General features: G+C 43.0%; 1 protein-coding gene across 1 annotated transcript in view; it reads right to left on the minus strand.

Moving 5' to 3' along the window:
* Nucleotides 1–12,605, minus strand: part of Wdfy1 (WD repeat and FYVE domain containing 1) — a 46,350-nt gene extending 33,745 nt beyond the window's left edge. Inside the window, exon 1 of the mRNA XM_026390367.2 lies at nt 12,430–12,605. Within this exon, the coding sequence (XP_026246152.1) occupies nt 12,430–12,566 (137 nt within the window). The 5' untranslated portion in view covers nt 12,567–12,605. The remainder of the gene's footprint in view (nt 1–12,429) is intronic.
* Nucleotides 12,606–15,186: the final 2,581 nt, after the last annotated feature.

Raw genomic sequence — 15,186 nt, forward strand, 5'->3', positions numbered from 1 at the left:
AAACTCATTTTATATTTTTCCTGTCACTTATTCTACCCATTTTTCTAGTGGCTGGATCTTCTTTGATATTCCAAGATCATGTCAATCTGAAAAGCAAATCATTCCTTAAAACCACAACTTTAGAAACATGTTCATTCTTTTCCAAGTTCTATTTTCAAGTTGTTTGAAAACAATAGCATGATGTTTTTTCCAAAAGGTACTTGGAAAGGAAATGTGCCTTTTTTTTCCCCTGAGGCTGTATAAGTGGTTTCCGAATCCCCCCATGCTGCTCTCCCTGTGGAGGGCTTCCACTGTCAGGTCCTCTGGCCTTCAGTATAACACAGGGGATCTCACAAGAGTTGGTAACGCTGTATGCACCGTAACTGCAGTGTGCGCAATGCTACCTTCCCTTCATTTGCTAACTGCAGAACTGTTCAGGTTTCACATGTTTTCCAGATAAATGAAATGACAAAGTTAGACCATATTTTGTTATTTTAAATATGTCAGACTAAAATGCTTTCATAATATATTGTTATGCAGGGATAAGTAAAAAGCAACTCAAAACAACAATGAAATGCCACTTCTAGGGACCTCAATTTTTTGTCAGTGTTAATTAACTCTTAGGCAAGAATTTTGCTCCATATGGTGAGAAAATTCATACTTTCCTGATAATAATAATCACACAAAAATAATGATAAACTTTGATTCAGGAATTACAGGCTTAGAATTGGTTCTAAAGAAATTATTTAATAGGGAAAAAAAGAACCACACATTCAAAAAGTTCCTATATGCATTAGTAAGGAGTAAAAATGAGGAGAAAAAGGTTAAATAATGAAATGGTTTAATAATATAGTCATTCATTAGCAAACATAAGATACTATATTATCCACTAATAATTTATATTATAATAATTCATAATGCCTATAGCTTAGTTATTAAAATAGGAAGACCTAGAGGCACAGGAAAAAGTTTATGAAGTGTTTGGCTTTTCTTAAAAAGAGCATATCATAATAAAATCATACAACTAAATTGTGTGTCCACACCGTGTCTGCTTCGCAGCCATGGGGATCCTGATCCAGAGCAGGAGGTAAAGAGAGGGAACGTGGTGAGACAGACAGGCTCTGGCTCTCATGAAGAGGCAGCAGATAGGACAACAGCAGGTCCTCCTGACCTCCCCAGCAGGCCAACAGTCACACACTTCACAAGGAGCCCAGGAGCACTGCGTGACTCCGTTCTGTCTGCTGCTCGAGTGTGGCCATTGGATTCTAGATGTAAAAAAGGTCCACTCTCTGAGTGTCTGTCTATGTCAACAATGAGAGCAATGAGGCTGAGGAGAACAGCTGGGGTCAGTCTCAAGCTCCTGTGTAGCCAGAGGCTCGGACTCAGGGGCGATTTCAAGTACACTGCAGCCACTTTCCTTCTTTAATGAGCTTCAGCAGGGCCGCTGAGGACTCTCGCTCTGTAGTCTGCGCTGGCCTTCAACGTCAACTCGTGCCCGGGCAGGCTTCGGAGTCTGCAGCACATTCTGCCAACAGTGAGTCCACCGGGAGTTCAGCCCTTTCCATGGGGGACAGGGCAGGGGGTGAGGGAGCCCTGACCCCAACAGGGAGACATGGACCTGGACACAGCTGGCGGTACGTGGGTAGGCTGCGGTTTGACAGGTTCATTCCCAAAGGAGCGAGAGCAGAGGGAGGGCCAGCAAGGCTGGGCAATGAGGTCAGATGTAAAAACGCAGGGAAAGAGAAGACTACCAAAAGGCATGGGGCTCCCTGGCCTGGAAGACAGGATAAACAAGTGTCCCGGCCGAACTTCAGAGATTCACTGCAGTGAACTGCCCTGGCACAGACAGCCTACCTCCTGCACAGACTGCATCAGGATTCACGCAAAGTTTATTGAGAACAAGACGCCTCATCCCCGAGGATGAGCAACACTTCTGCCTCCACTGTATATGAAAGGAGGCAGGAGCAAGGAGAGGTACAATCCTAACATCATACAAACCAACATCAGCCCTACACTGGACTGTCCGACTCCATTTAGTATTTCTGTCTGATTAAATACTAAATAATAAGTACAATAATTTTTATGAACAACTTTTCAGAAATTTTCACATTTTATCCTCCTAAAAAGGCACTCCAAAACAAGAAACCTGAAATGTTCAATTATGTTTTCCTGAAATAAATCCAGAGTGTGGAAAAGTCTACTCCTAACTTCAAAATTCAAAGAAATCCTGACTTTGGTGCTAAACAGGAATGATGATGCCAACACAATCTCTCACTAACTCGAGTTCTAGATTCAGCTCCAGCATAAAATACAATACACATATGCTTGTGGCATATAAAGTGCAAAGTATGGGCTCAATGCTTTACCCCTCTCTGTACCAGTCCCTGTGTAATGTACTTTGCTGTTCTTCCCATCGTGAGGTAGAACCTATTTCCCTGACCCTTGACCATGAACTGGCTGGTGACACTTTGGCCAAGAGAGTGTGGCTAAAGTGACAGAGGCCAGTTAGTGAGCAGAGGCTTTGCCTGCTCTCCCTCCCTCTCCTGGAAGCCTGCCACCTCGGATGAACCAGAAGGGGCAGCCTGCGGCAGGAGGAGTCATGACATGGAAGAGAGCCCCATGTCCCAGCTGAATCATCCTCAACCAGTCTGTAATCAGCTAACTTCCAAACAAGTGAAAGAGACCCAGCTGGTCACAAGCATGAGTGGGCCTTGGCTGGGTCACAAGGACTGGAGACCCAAAGGCTCATGACAATAACACACCTGCTGCTTTACTAACTCCATATTGGTCTGTTACATAGCAAGAGCTAACTTATACAATGTTATCTGTTCCAAAGAAATAGTAGTGTACCTTTAAGAACGTTTAAGACTGACCTCAAAAAAAAAAAAAAAAAAGCATTCAGCATTTACCAATGCCCAAGATTTCAAAGTGCGTAGTAAACAAATAACTGTAATTTAACTCTTCATGGAAATTTAGACTATCCATTTTGCACTGATTCTAATTTGAATCCTTGGATAGAAAAAAAGTTACAAAAAAAGCATAGATGAAGCCACTACTCTTAAATGCCGCCTTATAATATTTATCATCCTGTCTACAAAGGTTTATAATTCTGTATGCTGTTTTACCTTCCTACAGATGTATAAAAAATAGACTTAGGACCACAGTTATGATTAAGTATTTCTTCCATGGAGATTCATCTTTGATCAGCTAGAAGACACGCCTCATGCTCAGAATAGGAGAAGGGATTCCTTTTCATTTTTTCCAGTCCCTTTGTCAGACGCTCTCAAAGAGTTCACTAAAAGCAAGGTTACTTTAAGAAATCATCAAGCCTTTAAAGTCTCATCTATTTAAGTTATAATAAAGTAGAAACAAAACTAGATTCAAAGAATGATATTTCTTCTGAAAAGCACTGGCTCTCAAATCAGAAGGCATCTTGTAGGATTAATGATTAATATTTTAAAATCTGCAATTCCACATACATTTGGATTCAATACATATTTTTCAGTAGTCTCTGGCTGAAACCTCAAAAATCATGCCCACACTTAAGTGGTCTCAAATAGCACGCAGGTATTTTTATAAAATCACAAGGCCAAGTTCACCTCATCTAAAGCATCAGCTTTTCTAAACCTAAATATCTTTAATTTTTTTCTTAAAAACACCTTAATTACCCCAAAGTAGAAAAATTAAAGCACTGGTTATCTTTAAATTTTACACTGCCATAATACAGACACTTTTCAACTAATTAAAAACAGAATTTCAGCAAATACTATATGTTACAAATTAAGACGAAGGTCCTGATTTCTTTCAAATGCTGACTGACCAAATATTAATTCTGAGGAAAGCTGACTGGCCACTCACAAGGATGCTAACACTGTTTCACATCTTGGTATATCTCCAAACATTGCTGTCACTTATAGCATAGAACATATTTTTCCTAGTCTGACAGTACCTCCAATGGAAATAGAACAAAATGTGTAATTCTGGTACTCTCGATGGTTGCTAGAACATTAAGATGTTAGCCTGAAAGAAGAGGAAATGATATGGTCATCAGTGTGATCCACTTTTATCAAATAAATAGCAATTTCCTTCCAACCAAGTTTCCGGAACTCTGACCTCTTCATTTCTGCAGCCAGTCTCATTTGGTGACAGAGGAAAAACATAGTTACAGAGTTAATTCTCTAAACTAAAAGGCAGAGAAAACGGTCTCTTTCTGCAGAGCAGAATTAGACTAAGAAAAATTAAAATGTTCACCCTCTCCTACAATGTAGAGAAGAATACCAGACAACCAGGGCCCGTGAGGGCCAGGCAGGCCTGCTGACTCCATCTCAGGCAAAATGTTATCCTGGGAGGAGCGTCCCTGCCTGTACCCAGCATCTGCATTAGCCCACTCCACACCCACCCCAGAAGTCAGGGGGATGACTTTCCCATCTGCAGATGTTTTCGTTTTGACTAAGAAACCATTCCTGCTATAATCTTTCACTGTTAGAATCAAAACACTGGTGGATTCCTATGCCACCAAAAAGACTAACATATCATCCCTAGCACTGAAGAAAAGGAATAATCTAGACAGGTTGGAGTCAATAAGGTTCATGTAACACTCAGAAGACAAAAAACAAATTAAAAAGTCTCAAATTCTGACAGCCTAGAAGTTGTAAAATGTGAAGCTAAACTAACCCTGGGAAGCACAGTTTGGGGTAGTGAGAATCCGTAGCCCGTTTTAAATTCTGTCGCATGCTTCCTATTCCTAACAGGTATGTTTACTGTCTCCAGCTAACACTGGAGACACTACTGTGAGCTTTGCACTGTTTTACATACTGGAAATTTTTTTAAAGTCACCATTTAATTAGTAAACACAAACACATTAACTGGATACAGGCTATGCAGACAGACAAGATAAATAAATCCAAAGCAACAATAATAATATCTGATTAAAATTAATTAAGCATAACCAGTAAGACACTACAAGTGCTGAAGAAAGCCCAGAAAGGACAGAGGATGATGGCTGGTGGCTGGGGAACATTACTCAATGATGGAAGTGGAACTTGAAGTGGACCAAGAAGGTGAAGTGGGGCCTGAATACCAGAGAAGGGAGGGGAGGTGCCTGGTGGGGGAGCCATGTGAGTCAAGGCATCCAGGTAGGGAAAAGTACAGATGTTACTGGGACAGAGCACATGTTGGCTTTGCAGGACATGAAAGAACCACTGAGAAAGCAAAGATAAGCGTGGAAATCAAGTTGGGCAGGGACCAGTTCTAAGCCCCCAAAGTTCTTTTGCAGGCATAATGAAATAAGGAGCTCATGAAAGGTAAACAGGGAAAAGACATGATAAACGCCACGTTAAAGACATGAGCTTGGCAGGACAGATTCAAATGGAGCCTCCCAGAAGCTAAAGAAGCCACATAAATGCTACTGTAGTGCTGGAGGTTTAAAAAGAGGGTCAAGAGGGGATGAGGACAAGCCCTTGGGGAAAGACAGCAGGTGTGCAGATAGGGTTCCGGGCAGCAGGCTGCTTGCAAGGTTAGCCCACGGCTTGTGTCTGGGTCCTTGGATCTCCAGAGAGCTCTCAACATTCCTCAACTAAGAAGAGTGGCTCACTGTGCTTAATGTTTGTACAAAACATATAGCTTATGCCAAACCCTGCTTTCTATGAGGAGTCTGAAGTTTTGGTACAGGCAAGGAGGAGGGCACCTACATAACTGACCTCCAGTAAAAGCTTTGCACATCAAGTCTCTGATGAGCTATCCTGATAAACAATATTTCACATGTGTCATCATAATTTGATGCTGGAGGAGTTCAGCACATCCTGTGGGACACCAAAGGGAAAGGACACTTGGAAAGGACACTTGGAAACCTGTGCGTGTTGCCTCTTGTCTCTAGCCATGTGCTGGGTTGATTTCATGTCCCTGGACTATCATAAATCACAGGTGTGAGTACATGGTCTGAGTCCTGTCAATCAATGAGCCTGCTCTTGGGGATCCCTAATAGCAGGGGAAGAAATTGATTTCTAAGGGAAATTATATGGCTGACATAACCAAAAAATTAAAATAAAGAAAAGGCATGTCTCAAAGACATTATAAGAATTTAGATTTATAAGTGACTCCCAAATGACACTGCCCTATTCAGGCAGGAAATTTTTTATTTTACTCACACACAGAAATACAGAGGAAGAAGAAACATCCTGAGTTTCAGATGATATCAAAGTAATAAAATGGAAAATCAATGGGAATAAAATAATGATAGTTAACATTTGAGCTAAGCACTATTTTATGCCCTTTATTCTATTAATTCATCGACTCTTTACAAAACCCTATAAAGTAGGTACTCTTACTATTTCTATTTTGCAGATAAGAATACTATGGCACAAAGAGGTTAAGCACCTTGTCCAAGGTCACATGGCTGGGATGCAAACCCAGGCTCTGGGGCTTCAGAGTCGATGCTCTTATCTCTGCTATAAAAAGAAAATGACTGTAGCATGAAGGGTCACTTAACAATAGGGGAATAAATGCACTTCCACCCAGGCTTCCTGTCTTCTCACTTCAGCTTATTTTATAACACAAATTGAAGGATTTACTTTTAGGCATTACATGACAACTAAAATACAGCAGTTAACACCTGATTTTCTGTATAAACTAACAACTTCCACCTATGCCAGGATTCCTCCTAAGCATAATGCTTAAAAATCAAGCTGCTTATTTAGGATTATGCCGCATTAACCATTAGTAAATGTACTGTTTTTTTCCAAAACTAATTTAATATGCTTAGAAGAGGAAACAATTACATTAAATATCTGATGTATTTAAAAAAATAGAAAGATGCTACAAAAATATTTGAAAAGTTGGATTTTTGTAACCTTTATCATTTACCAACCTGTGTGCAACCTCATAAAACATTTGAAAACACATGAGATCTATCTTTGTTTGATTTAGGCCAAACAAAATTGAGTCTCCTGCAGAAACCAATCTTGGCCTCCAGTCCCCGAAGCAGTAGTATAAGAAGGATCATCTCCAAACTATTTTTCAAAAATGAAGAGAGCCAGCCCATAACCTTAACATGTTTATAATGGTTTACAATAGAGCTTGTCCCTTTTAAAAACTCTATCATTCAACCAACTGACTGTTTAAATGTTTGTGCAGTTCCAGCAAAGAAGTCCAAGAAAGCAATCTGCCTAGGAAATTAGCTCCTGCTGCCTGGCACACTTCAGTCCTGTTCTGAAAGCACAGTCTCACTTTCTGTTTCCCCTGTCAGAATGTAACTGCTGCAGTTCAAATTCTTAAACTTACTACTAAAGCTATCTTGGTGGGGGGTTTTTGTTTTTGTTTCTGAAGTTTCCTGAAGAGAAAGACACTAAAGACAATAACACTTCTTTCTTGATTCAAGAGATACAACAAAATGTTGTGAATTTATCATTCTTACATTTTGCTCAAATTTTTCTTTCCCAAGCGCAGGCAATTTAAACTACAGTATATATATATATATATATATATATATATATATATATATATATACTGTAAAATATATGAATTTAGGTTTATATATATACATATAAAATATATGAATTTAGGTTTAAGAGAAGAGTGAAGTTTAAGCAAAAGGGCTTAAGGTATTTATCACTATGAAAAAAAACAAATGAATTTATGCAAGAAATTAACACCATTTTGTTAATTTTGTTCATGACATGTTACACTCAAGCCAGTTTCTAACCAGCGCCCTAAATTCACTGCCCCATCCACTAATTACCTGTCCAGGTGTGATGTAATTAGCCTTAATAGTCCACACTGGCTGATACTGTTTGGAGGGTTGACTGCATTTAACTGTCATTCATAGTTTGGTTTTGGAAATAGGTGGGTATGTGTGAATGACCCAAGGCAAATACATCCCAGAAGCATAATTTTAAAAAGGGAAGGGGAGGGAGAGGAAAGGGACAAAATGTAAAAGAGTATTCTCCCCCAAAGCAAGTACTTGACAAATAACTCTCCTTCCTTGTGGAATAGTGGTTCTCAAAGTGTGATCCCTGGACCAATGGCATGACCATCAAAACCACATGGGAGCTAGGCACAGTGATGTACACCTGTAATCCCAGCAGCTCAGGAGGCTGAGGCAGGAGGATCACAGGTTCAAAGCCAGCCTCCACAATTTAGCAATACCCTGTCTCAAAATATACAAAGATTTGGGGGTGTGGCTCAGTGGTTGAGCACCCCTGGTATTAAAAAATCAACCCAAAACAAAACCACATGTGAAATTGGCAGAAATGCCAACTCTCAAGCCCCATCTGAGTTTCCCACTCAGAAACTCTGGGATGTGGCACCGTAAATCTAACAAGACCTCCAGATGATTCTGATGCATGCTCAAGTTTGAGAATCATCATTCCCAAGAGACCAGAAAATGCACACATTAGGCCTAGACCAATCTCAGTCTCAGCATTATTGCCATTTGGGGGCTGAATGGCCCTTGGCTGGAGAACCATCCTCTGCATTCCAGGCTGTTAGGCATATCCCTGACCTCTCCCTACATTCTAGTAATATTCTCTCCCCAGTCATGACAACAGGAAGTATCTCCAGACATTGCCAAAGTTCCTGGGGGCCAAAATCATCAGTGGTTGTAAACCACTGACCTAGACTTTAGAAAAGTGGGCTCTTATGGTCAGGAAGACCATTAGATCTTTCACTTTTCTAATCAGAATACTCTTAGCTCTCACTGATGATACCTTTTATAAAATGAACTCACTCAGCTGCACCCTAAATCTAAATGTTAACAGTTACATTTCTAAGGATTAAAGCACAAGTTGTACACAAAAGGTACAAGTCAATTTTCCTTTAAACTCTGAAAACTTGTAGAAAGGATCATTAAATCATGGCAAAAAGCAGATGCACACATTTTACACTTGCTGCTAGAGCAGTCACTGGCTGATACCACCTGAATTCAGTTTCTCCAAAAGTAGAGAAAAAATGAGTGCACGGCAAAGAGAACTGGGTTCAAATCTCAATCATGTCACTTTAGTGCTATGTGATTTAGAGCAGTGACTTCATTGTCCTTTGTGCCTTAGTTGTCTGACTTATCAAATAACCATTACCCTATGTTCCACAATGCTCCCAGCAAGGCCTGGGACAGTACCCTTAGCTAAATGCGTTGCTATTTCCACAGTAAAAGAGATGCGTGTTCACAGTGCAAGGGATAAAGTTCAGAGACGGTCTCATCTGTTCAGGCCAGGTTTTTGTATTAAATGAGTATTCAGGTCCAACTTACACGCACACACTTTTGACTTTTACCATGTACTGAACTTTGGAACTGCTAATATGACTTTCTAGTGGAGGGGCATGCACACTGGATACAGTAATACACATGAAGCCCAATTCTGTACTTGTAGAGAGAAGGGACCCTCAAAAGACTAGCCATTGTTATTTATAAAGTACAAATTCAATCATGTTATCTGATTGTTTTGAGCACTTTGATGGCTCTTTACTACCTACAAAATAAAGTCCAAATTCCTAAAAGTGGCACACAGAAAGGCCCTTCCAAAACTGGACACTGGCCTTTCCTGTTCTCTGTCCTCTCTCCTGTCCTTTCTCATGCCATGGCCACCCACACACCTCTGTTCTGGCCACCTAGAAATAGCTATGGTCCTGGGCTGGGGATGTGGCTCAAGCGGTAGCGTGCTCGCCTGGCATGCGTGCGACCCGGGTTTGATCCTCAGCACCACATACCAACAAAGATGTTGTGTCCGCCGAGAACTAAAAAATAAATATTAAAAATTTCTCTCTCTCTCCCTCTCTCACTCTCTCTTTAAAAAAAAAAAAAAAAAGAAAGAAATAGCTATGGTCCTTTCCCCCTGCCCAGTACAGGACATGCAGACCTTTGCCACAGACACTCCTGGGAAGGAGGAAGACCACTTCTGAGGATGTCTTCTAGGAGATGCTCCTTGAACCCTGGACCCAGACCAAGGAGCCCCCTCTTCCTCTGTGTCTTCCCATCACCCTGGGAGAGAGTCCACAGAACTATGGCTTCATTCCACTGTCTAGCCCTTGGGAAACAGAGATTTCTACATCACACATGTACCAAGGGCCCAGCACTTGGTGTGTGTCTGACACATATCTGGATGAGTCAAGGTCAGTGTGCTACTTCCTCAGGCATACATGCTAGCTTCCTCAAGTCAAGCGCCATAAATATCCATGAATCAGAGGTTACGTGAGGGCAAGTACTGTGGCTTTTGATCCCTGTTGTTACCCCAAGGGCCTGGTACTCAATAAATACATTATCCCTAGATACATGAATGAATAAATGAAGAGTAATCACATATTTAAAATAATGTGAAAAACTCATCAGTGGCACCACCACCAACAACAAAAAAGTTCATAACCAGGTACTTTCATTAACTCTCTTACATATTAGATGTGGCACCTTCTGAAAAGGCTTTCCTACTTCCAAGGAAGTTCCATGGGCCTGAAACACACGTTAGAAACTTGAGGCACCAACCGTCACCCGGCCCAGCCATCAACCAGAGCCCTGCAGGAACAGTGGTGCCCCAGAGGAAAAAAGGAGCTGATCCAAGACTCCCCGGAGCAGCTTAGTGATCACTTTCTATAAAACATTTATTAGCATCGCTCCTCCCCAACAGTCTCAAATATTCAGCAATTTACCTAACATGAAGGAGTCATGAATAAACATTCTACTAAATAAAGACTGCTAACTTTTATAGTGTATCTGCATCTATGTTCATATCACGCAAACACCCTTATTCTGTCCTTTGTCTTTTCTACATTCCCATCTTCTTATTTCTCGTGTCCCCCTTTGTGCTTATTCCCTTCCTGCTTCACACACCCACATCCAGGTCCTACTAATGGGTCCCTACCTTGTTTGTGGTCAGTTAACACATAAGCTGCAGGAAGAGGCTCCTGCCTGCAATAAACTCACTACCTAATTGAGAAAAGGGTCCTAAGCTTATCCAGAATTGAAATACAAAGGCCAAACAAGAGCTCAGGGTTTTAGGGTTTCTCTTCCCATTCAGGACAGGCCCTCCATGTCACTCACTTCAAAAGGTATAACTACAAAAAGCAGGACTCAATCTTCAACAGCAGTACCTTCCATCTTCCACAGAATCTTTTGGCTTTTGGCACATCACTACCTAAGACTGCTTATTGTATCAACAAAAAAAAAAAAAACAGTTCACTCAATAAACACTTCCACATTCCCATGTGAAAGCCACTTACACATTTAAGGTTTTAAAGATGCTCAAGTTTTAAAACAAGTAATATTGTTTCAACACAGTTTAGTGCCCTGAAGACAAGTGAGCAGAGGGAAGTCTTGGGTCATCTGACTTCACAGAATGTCTGTGACTCAAAGTAACTAGTTTCACCTTCTTGGCCTTAGTTTCCTCTTGGATAAAATGGAAAAAAAAAAAAAAAAAAAAACTGGACCAAATCAATGTTCCCCAAAGTGTGGAGGGAGTCCAAACCAGGATATCTCAGTAGTACAAGACAGGTCTTTGTGTGCACACAGCTAACACGTCTTGGTTTATTCTTTATAGTGTTAATAGTTTTCCTAATGGTAGAAGTGTAAATAAATTTCCTTTGCAAATAAATGAATCTGTTCTTCTTTAAAAGGAGTCACTTTTATTTTAAAAGACTACTTAAAAACTACTTAGTAAATTAACAGTTCAAGTGGTTCTAGCAGCTGATCTTGAGGCCTGGCATGAAGCAGGGAAGTGTAAACCCCAGTTCCAGAAGGAAGAGGTGAACACCCTGGAGGTTCTTTGCTGGGAGGAAATACCAGGCACCAGACGGCTGTACCCAACAGCCAGTCCTCCAAGCTCCCAGAGAAGGAGATTTGGAACTGACCTGGGAGGGCTAAGAAATTCCTGAGTTGAGTGCCAGGTGAAAGGAGACAGAGGAAGCTCAAAGGTCCTGGGCAGAAGTACCAGGTCCCAGCCTGGAGAGGATGGGGGTCCAGGGCCAGAGGGCGCGGCGGGGACTGGGATCCCTGGGTCCCAAGACAGAAGGGAGCCTTGAGGACTAGCTCCCTGGTCGGAGGGGTGATTTGAAGACAGGAGTGCAGGGGTCCCGAAGTGGAGAGGCGCGATGGGGACTGGGGTCCCCTGGTCCAGAGCTGGAGAGGCGGGGTGGGGACCGGGTCCGGAGCTGTAGGGGCGCTGTGGGGACCAGCTCCCTGGTCAGAGGGGTGCATTAGAGACCAGAGTGCCGGGGTCCCGAAATGGAGAGGCGGGGTGGGGATCGGGGTCCGGAGATGCAGGGGCGCGGTGGGACGAACTCCCCGCCGGAAGGGCGCGGTAGGGACAGGGGTCCCAGGCCCGAAGGGCGCGGTGGGGTGGAGGCTGGAGCACCGACGGGAGTCCACTCTAATCTCAGTGGACGCGAGGTGTCCTGCCGCGCGCCAGTCCCGGGAGGGCCGGCGCCGCGGACCGCACCGCCCCACACCGCGTCGCGCCCCGCCCGCCCCACCTGTCCTCGCTGGCGGTGATCACGCCGTCCTCCTTGGGGATGAGCAGCGCGGCCGTGACGGCGTCCTGGTGGCCCTCGATCTTGCTCAGCAGCACCGGGCGGCTGCTCTGCGGCCTGGAGTGGATCTCGGCCGCCATGTTGGCGCGGCCGCGGCGTCCCGGCGGCCCAGCAGCTGACGGCGGGCGGGCGGGCGGGGACGCGCCGGTTCCCTCGGCAACGCCGCCGCGTGGGCGCCGCGCCGCCGTAGCGCCGCGAGTACCGCCGCCGCGCGCCCGTAGTCCCTGGAGAAGCGGCGCGGCCGCAAAGTCCGAGGCCGGCGGGGACTGCAGAGGGCTTTGGCGGAGAAGCGGGGACAGCAGTGAAGACTCAGAAGAGCCTTCACCCAGGGATGACTGAGCGGCCGGAGGCCCGAGGCGCTGTCTCTCAAACCAGGGCCCTCGGAAAATAATGGGACTGCACTGCATCCGCCCTAAGAAGCCATGGTCGGAAAGACACACCTTCATTAAAATGTGAAAAAATATAGGGCATCTTAGAATCTACTCAGATTATCTCACCTAATACCGATCACCGTGGGAGGTGGATAGATGGGTGTTCCCATGTTCCCTATTTATTATTTATTTATTTATTTTAGAGCTGAGAAAGCTGAGCCACAGAAAAGTTCATTTACCTGCTTAATGGTGCACACCTATGAGAGAGAGAAGAGCATTTCCTAACCTCCCAGAGCTGACCAGATACTGCCTGACCCGCTTTGGTGTGACTGCAAGGTGGCAGGGCTCCTGTCTGTGGAACATAAATGTCACACAGACCACTCTCTGTGTTTAAATGTAGCCATATATGAACATTGCACAGACCGCCAAAGTGATCAAATGATCCAACATGCTCCTGTCCTGGCTACTATGAGTGATTCCTATTTCTTTACCAATTATACCTTTAGCTTCTATCTTGCTCCAACTAGGTAAGATTTGTTAAAATCTCTAATCTTAGAATTACACCCACTTCCTGTCATCACCCAATCCAGAGGGAAACCCTCTTTTCTTAAACACCCCTCCCCCCCCAATCATCTAGCCTGAACTCAAGTTCGGATAGCCTCTTACCCAGATGCCCCTCATTTCCTGGTGATGCGCCTTCTTCCAGCAAGTAATCAACCTCACTTGTTCCACTGTGGCTGAACTCCTGCTGGTTTTAGCTGGAGGACCTTGACAGTGAGTTAAAGGTCATGATTGGGACCCAGGAAGTCAATGACTCCAGCCCCTCCCCGTGAGCCCCTCACCCCCTCCACTGTATTATTCTGGCACCTGAACTGAAGGATTGCTCTAGAACTGGGCTGTACATTATCCACATAACTACTGACCATTTGAAATGTGACCAATCCCAAATGAGATGTGCTATAAAGTGTGAAATTCATACCTGATTAAAAAAATATTTTTGGTTATAGGTGAACACAATGGCTTCATTTTTAATGTGGTTGGAGAATCGAATCTGGTGCCTCACATGGGCTAGGCAAGCACTCTACCACTGAGCCACAACTCCAGCCCCACATAGCTGATTTTAAACACTCCATGTAAAACAAAAAGGATGTAAGATACTTCATGAATAATTTTCATATGGATTGTGGAAATGACACTACTTTGGATATATTGAATTGAATAAGATAGTATTAAGATTAATATGATTGAGTTTTTTCTTTTCTTTATTTCTTTATTTATTTTTTTTAGTTGTTGATGGACCTTTATTTTATTTATTTATGTGTGGTACTGAGAATTGAACACAGTGCCTCACACATGTGAGGCAAGCACTGTACCACTGAGCCACGACCCTAGCCCAGTTTTTTCTTTTTTTTTTTTTTTTTTTAACCTAAGTAATAAGAAGTTTGGACTACAGATGTGGTTCCATGGCATTTCTATTGGACAAGGATGCACCAATACTTTCCTATGTTGAAGTTAATAACCAAACATTCATAGACTCATTTATTCATCAATTCACAAGCTTGTATCACACACTTACCATGTACCTACCATAGGTTGACAAGAGGACTAAGACATGGCTTAATGCAAAGCTTACACAAGATAATGTCTAGACAGTTGACTGAAAACTTGGGCCAACAAATAATAAATATTTCAAGTACCTATTATAAGGCAGGTGTCTTTCCAAATGCAGCAGTGGCCAAAAGAGATAGGAAAAAAAAAATCACCATTAGAACTTACACTCCAATGAAGGAACCAGATAGTAAACTAGATAACTAAATTATATGGTATATTAGAATATGTTAAATGCAATAGAGAAAATAAAGCAAGGAAGGGTGGTAGGAAGTATAGAGGTGGTGTAGTTTTTACGTAGGATGGAGGGGTGGCTACAGAGATAAAAGCACAGACCACCTTCTTGGAAAAGGAGGGATCAGCAGGCAGTCTCTGGTCTCAGCTCCTTCAGGGACTGCCTCAGCTGCTGAGGGGCACGGTGCCTTCACAGTGCAGCTTGCTTTCTTTAACTTAACAAGATGAGAACATGCAGACCTGACCCTCAGGACACACTGCTGGGCAGTGCTTGCTCCAGAACTTTCCTCTGGACCAGATGAGACTTTGTCAGTCTCACAGCTGATGACTCCTTGCCTAATCCTGTTACCTCCCTGGGCGTTCACAGGTAGTGGCCCTCAATAAATAACCTGGTGTGTTCATTTCTCAATTTATGCTTCTAGAAAATATAACTTGAGACAAGTGGCAGTGGAAGCCTCACTGAGAAGTGACATTCTGTGCACAAAGT

This window comes from Urocitellus parryii, chromosome 1, assembly GCF_045843805.1.
Source record: "Urocitellus parryii isolate mUroPar1 chromosome 1, mUroPar1.hap1, whole genome shotgun sequence".
NCBI lineage: Eukaryota > Metazoa > Chordata > Mammalia > Rodentia > Sciuridae > Urocitellus > Urocitellus parryii.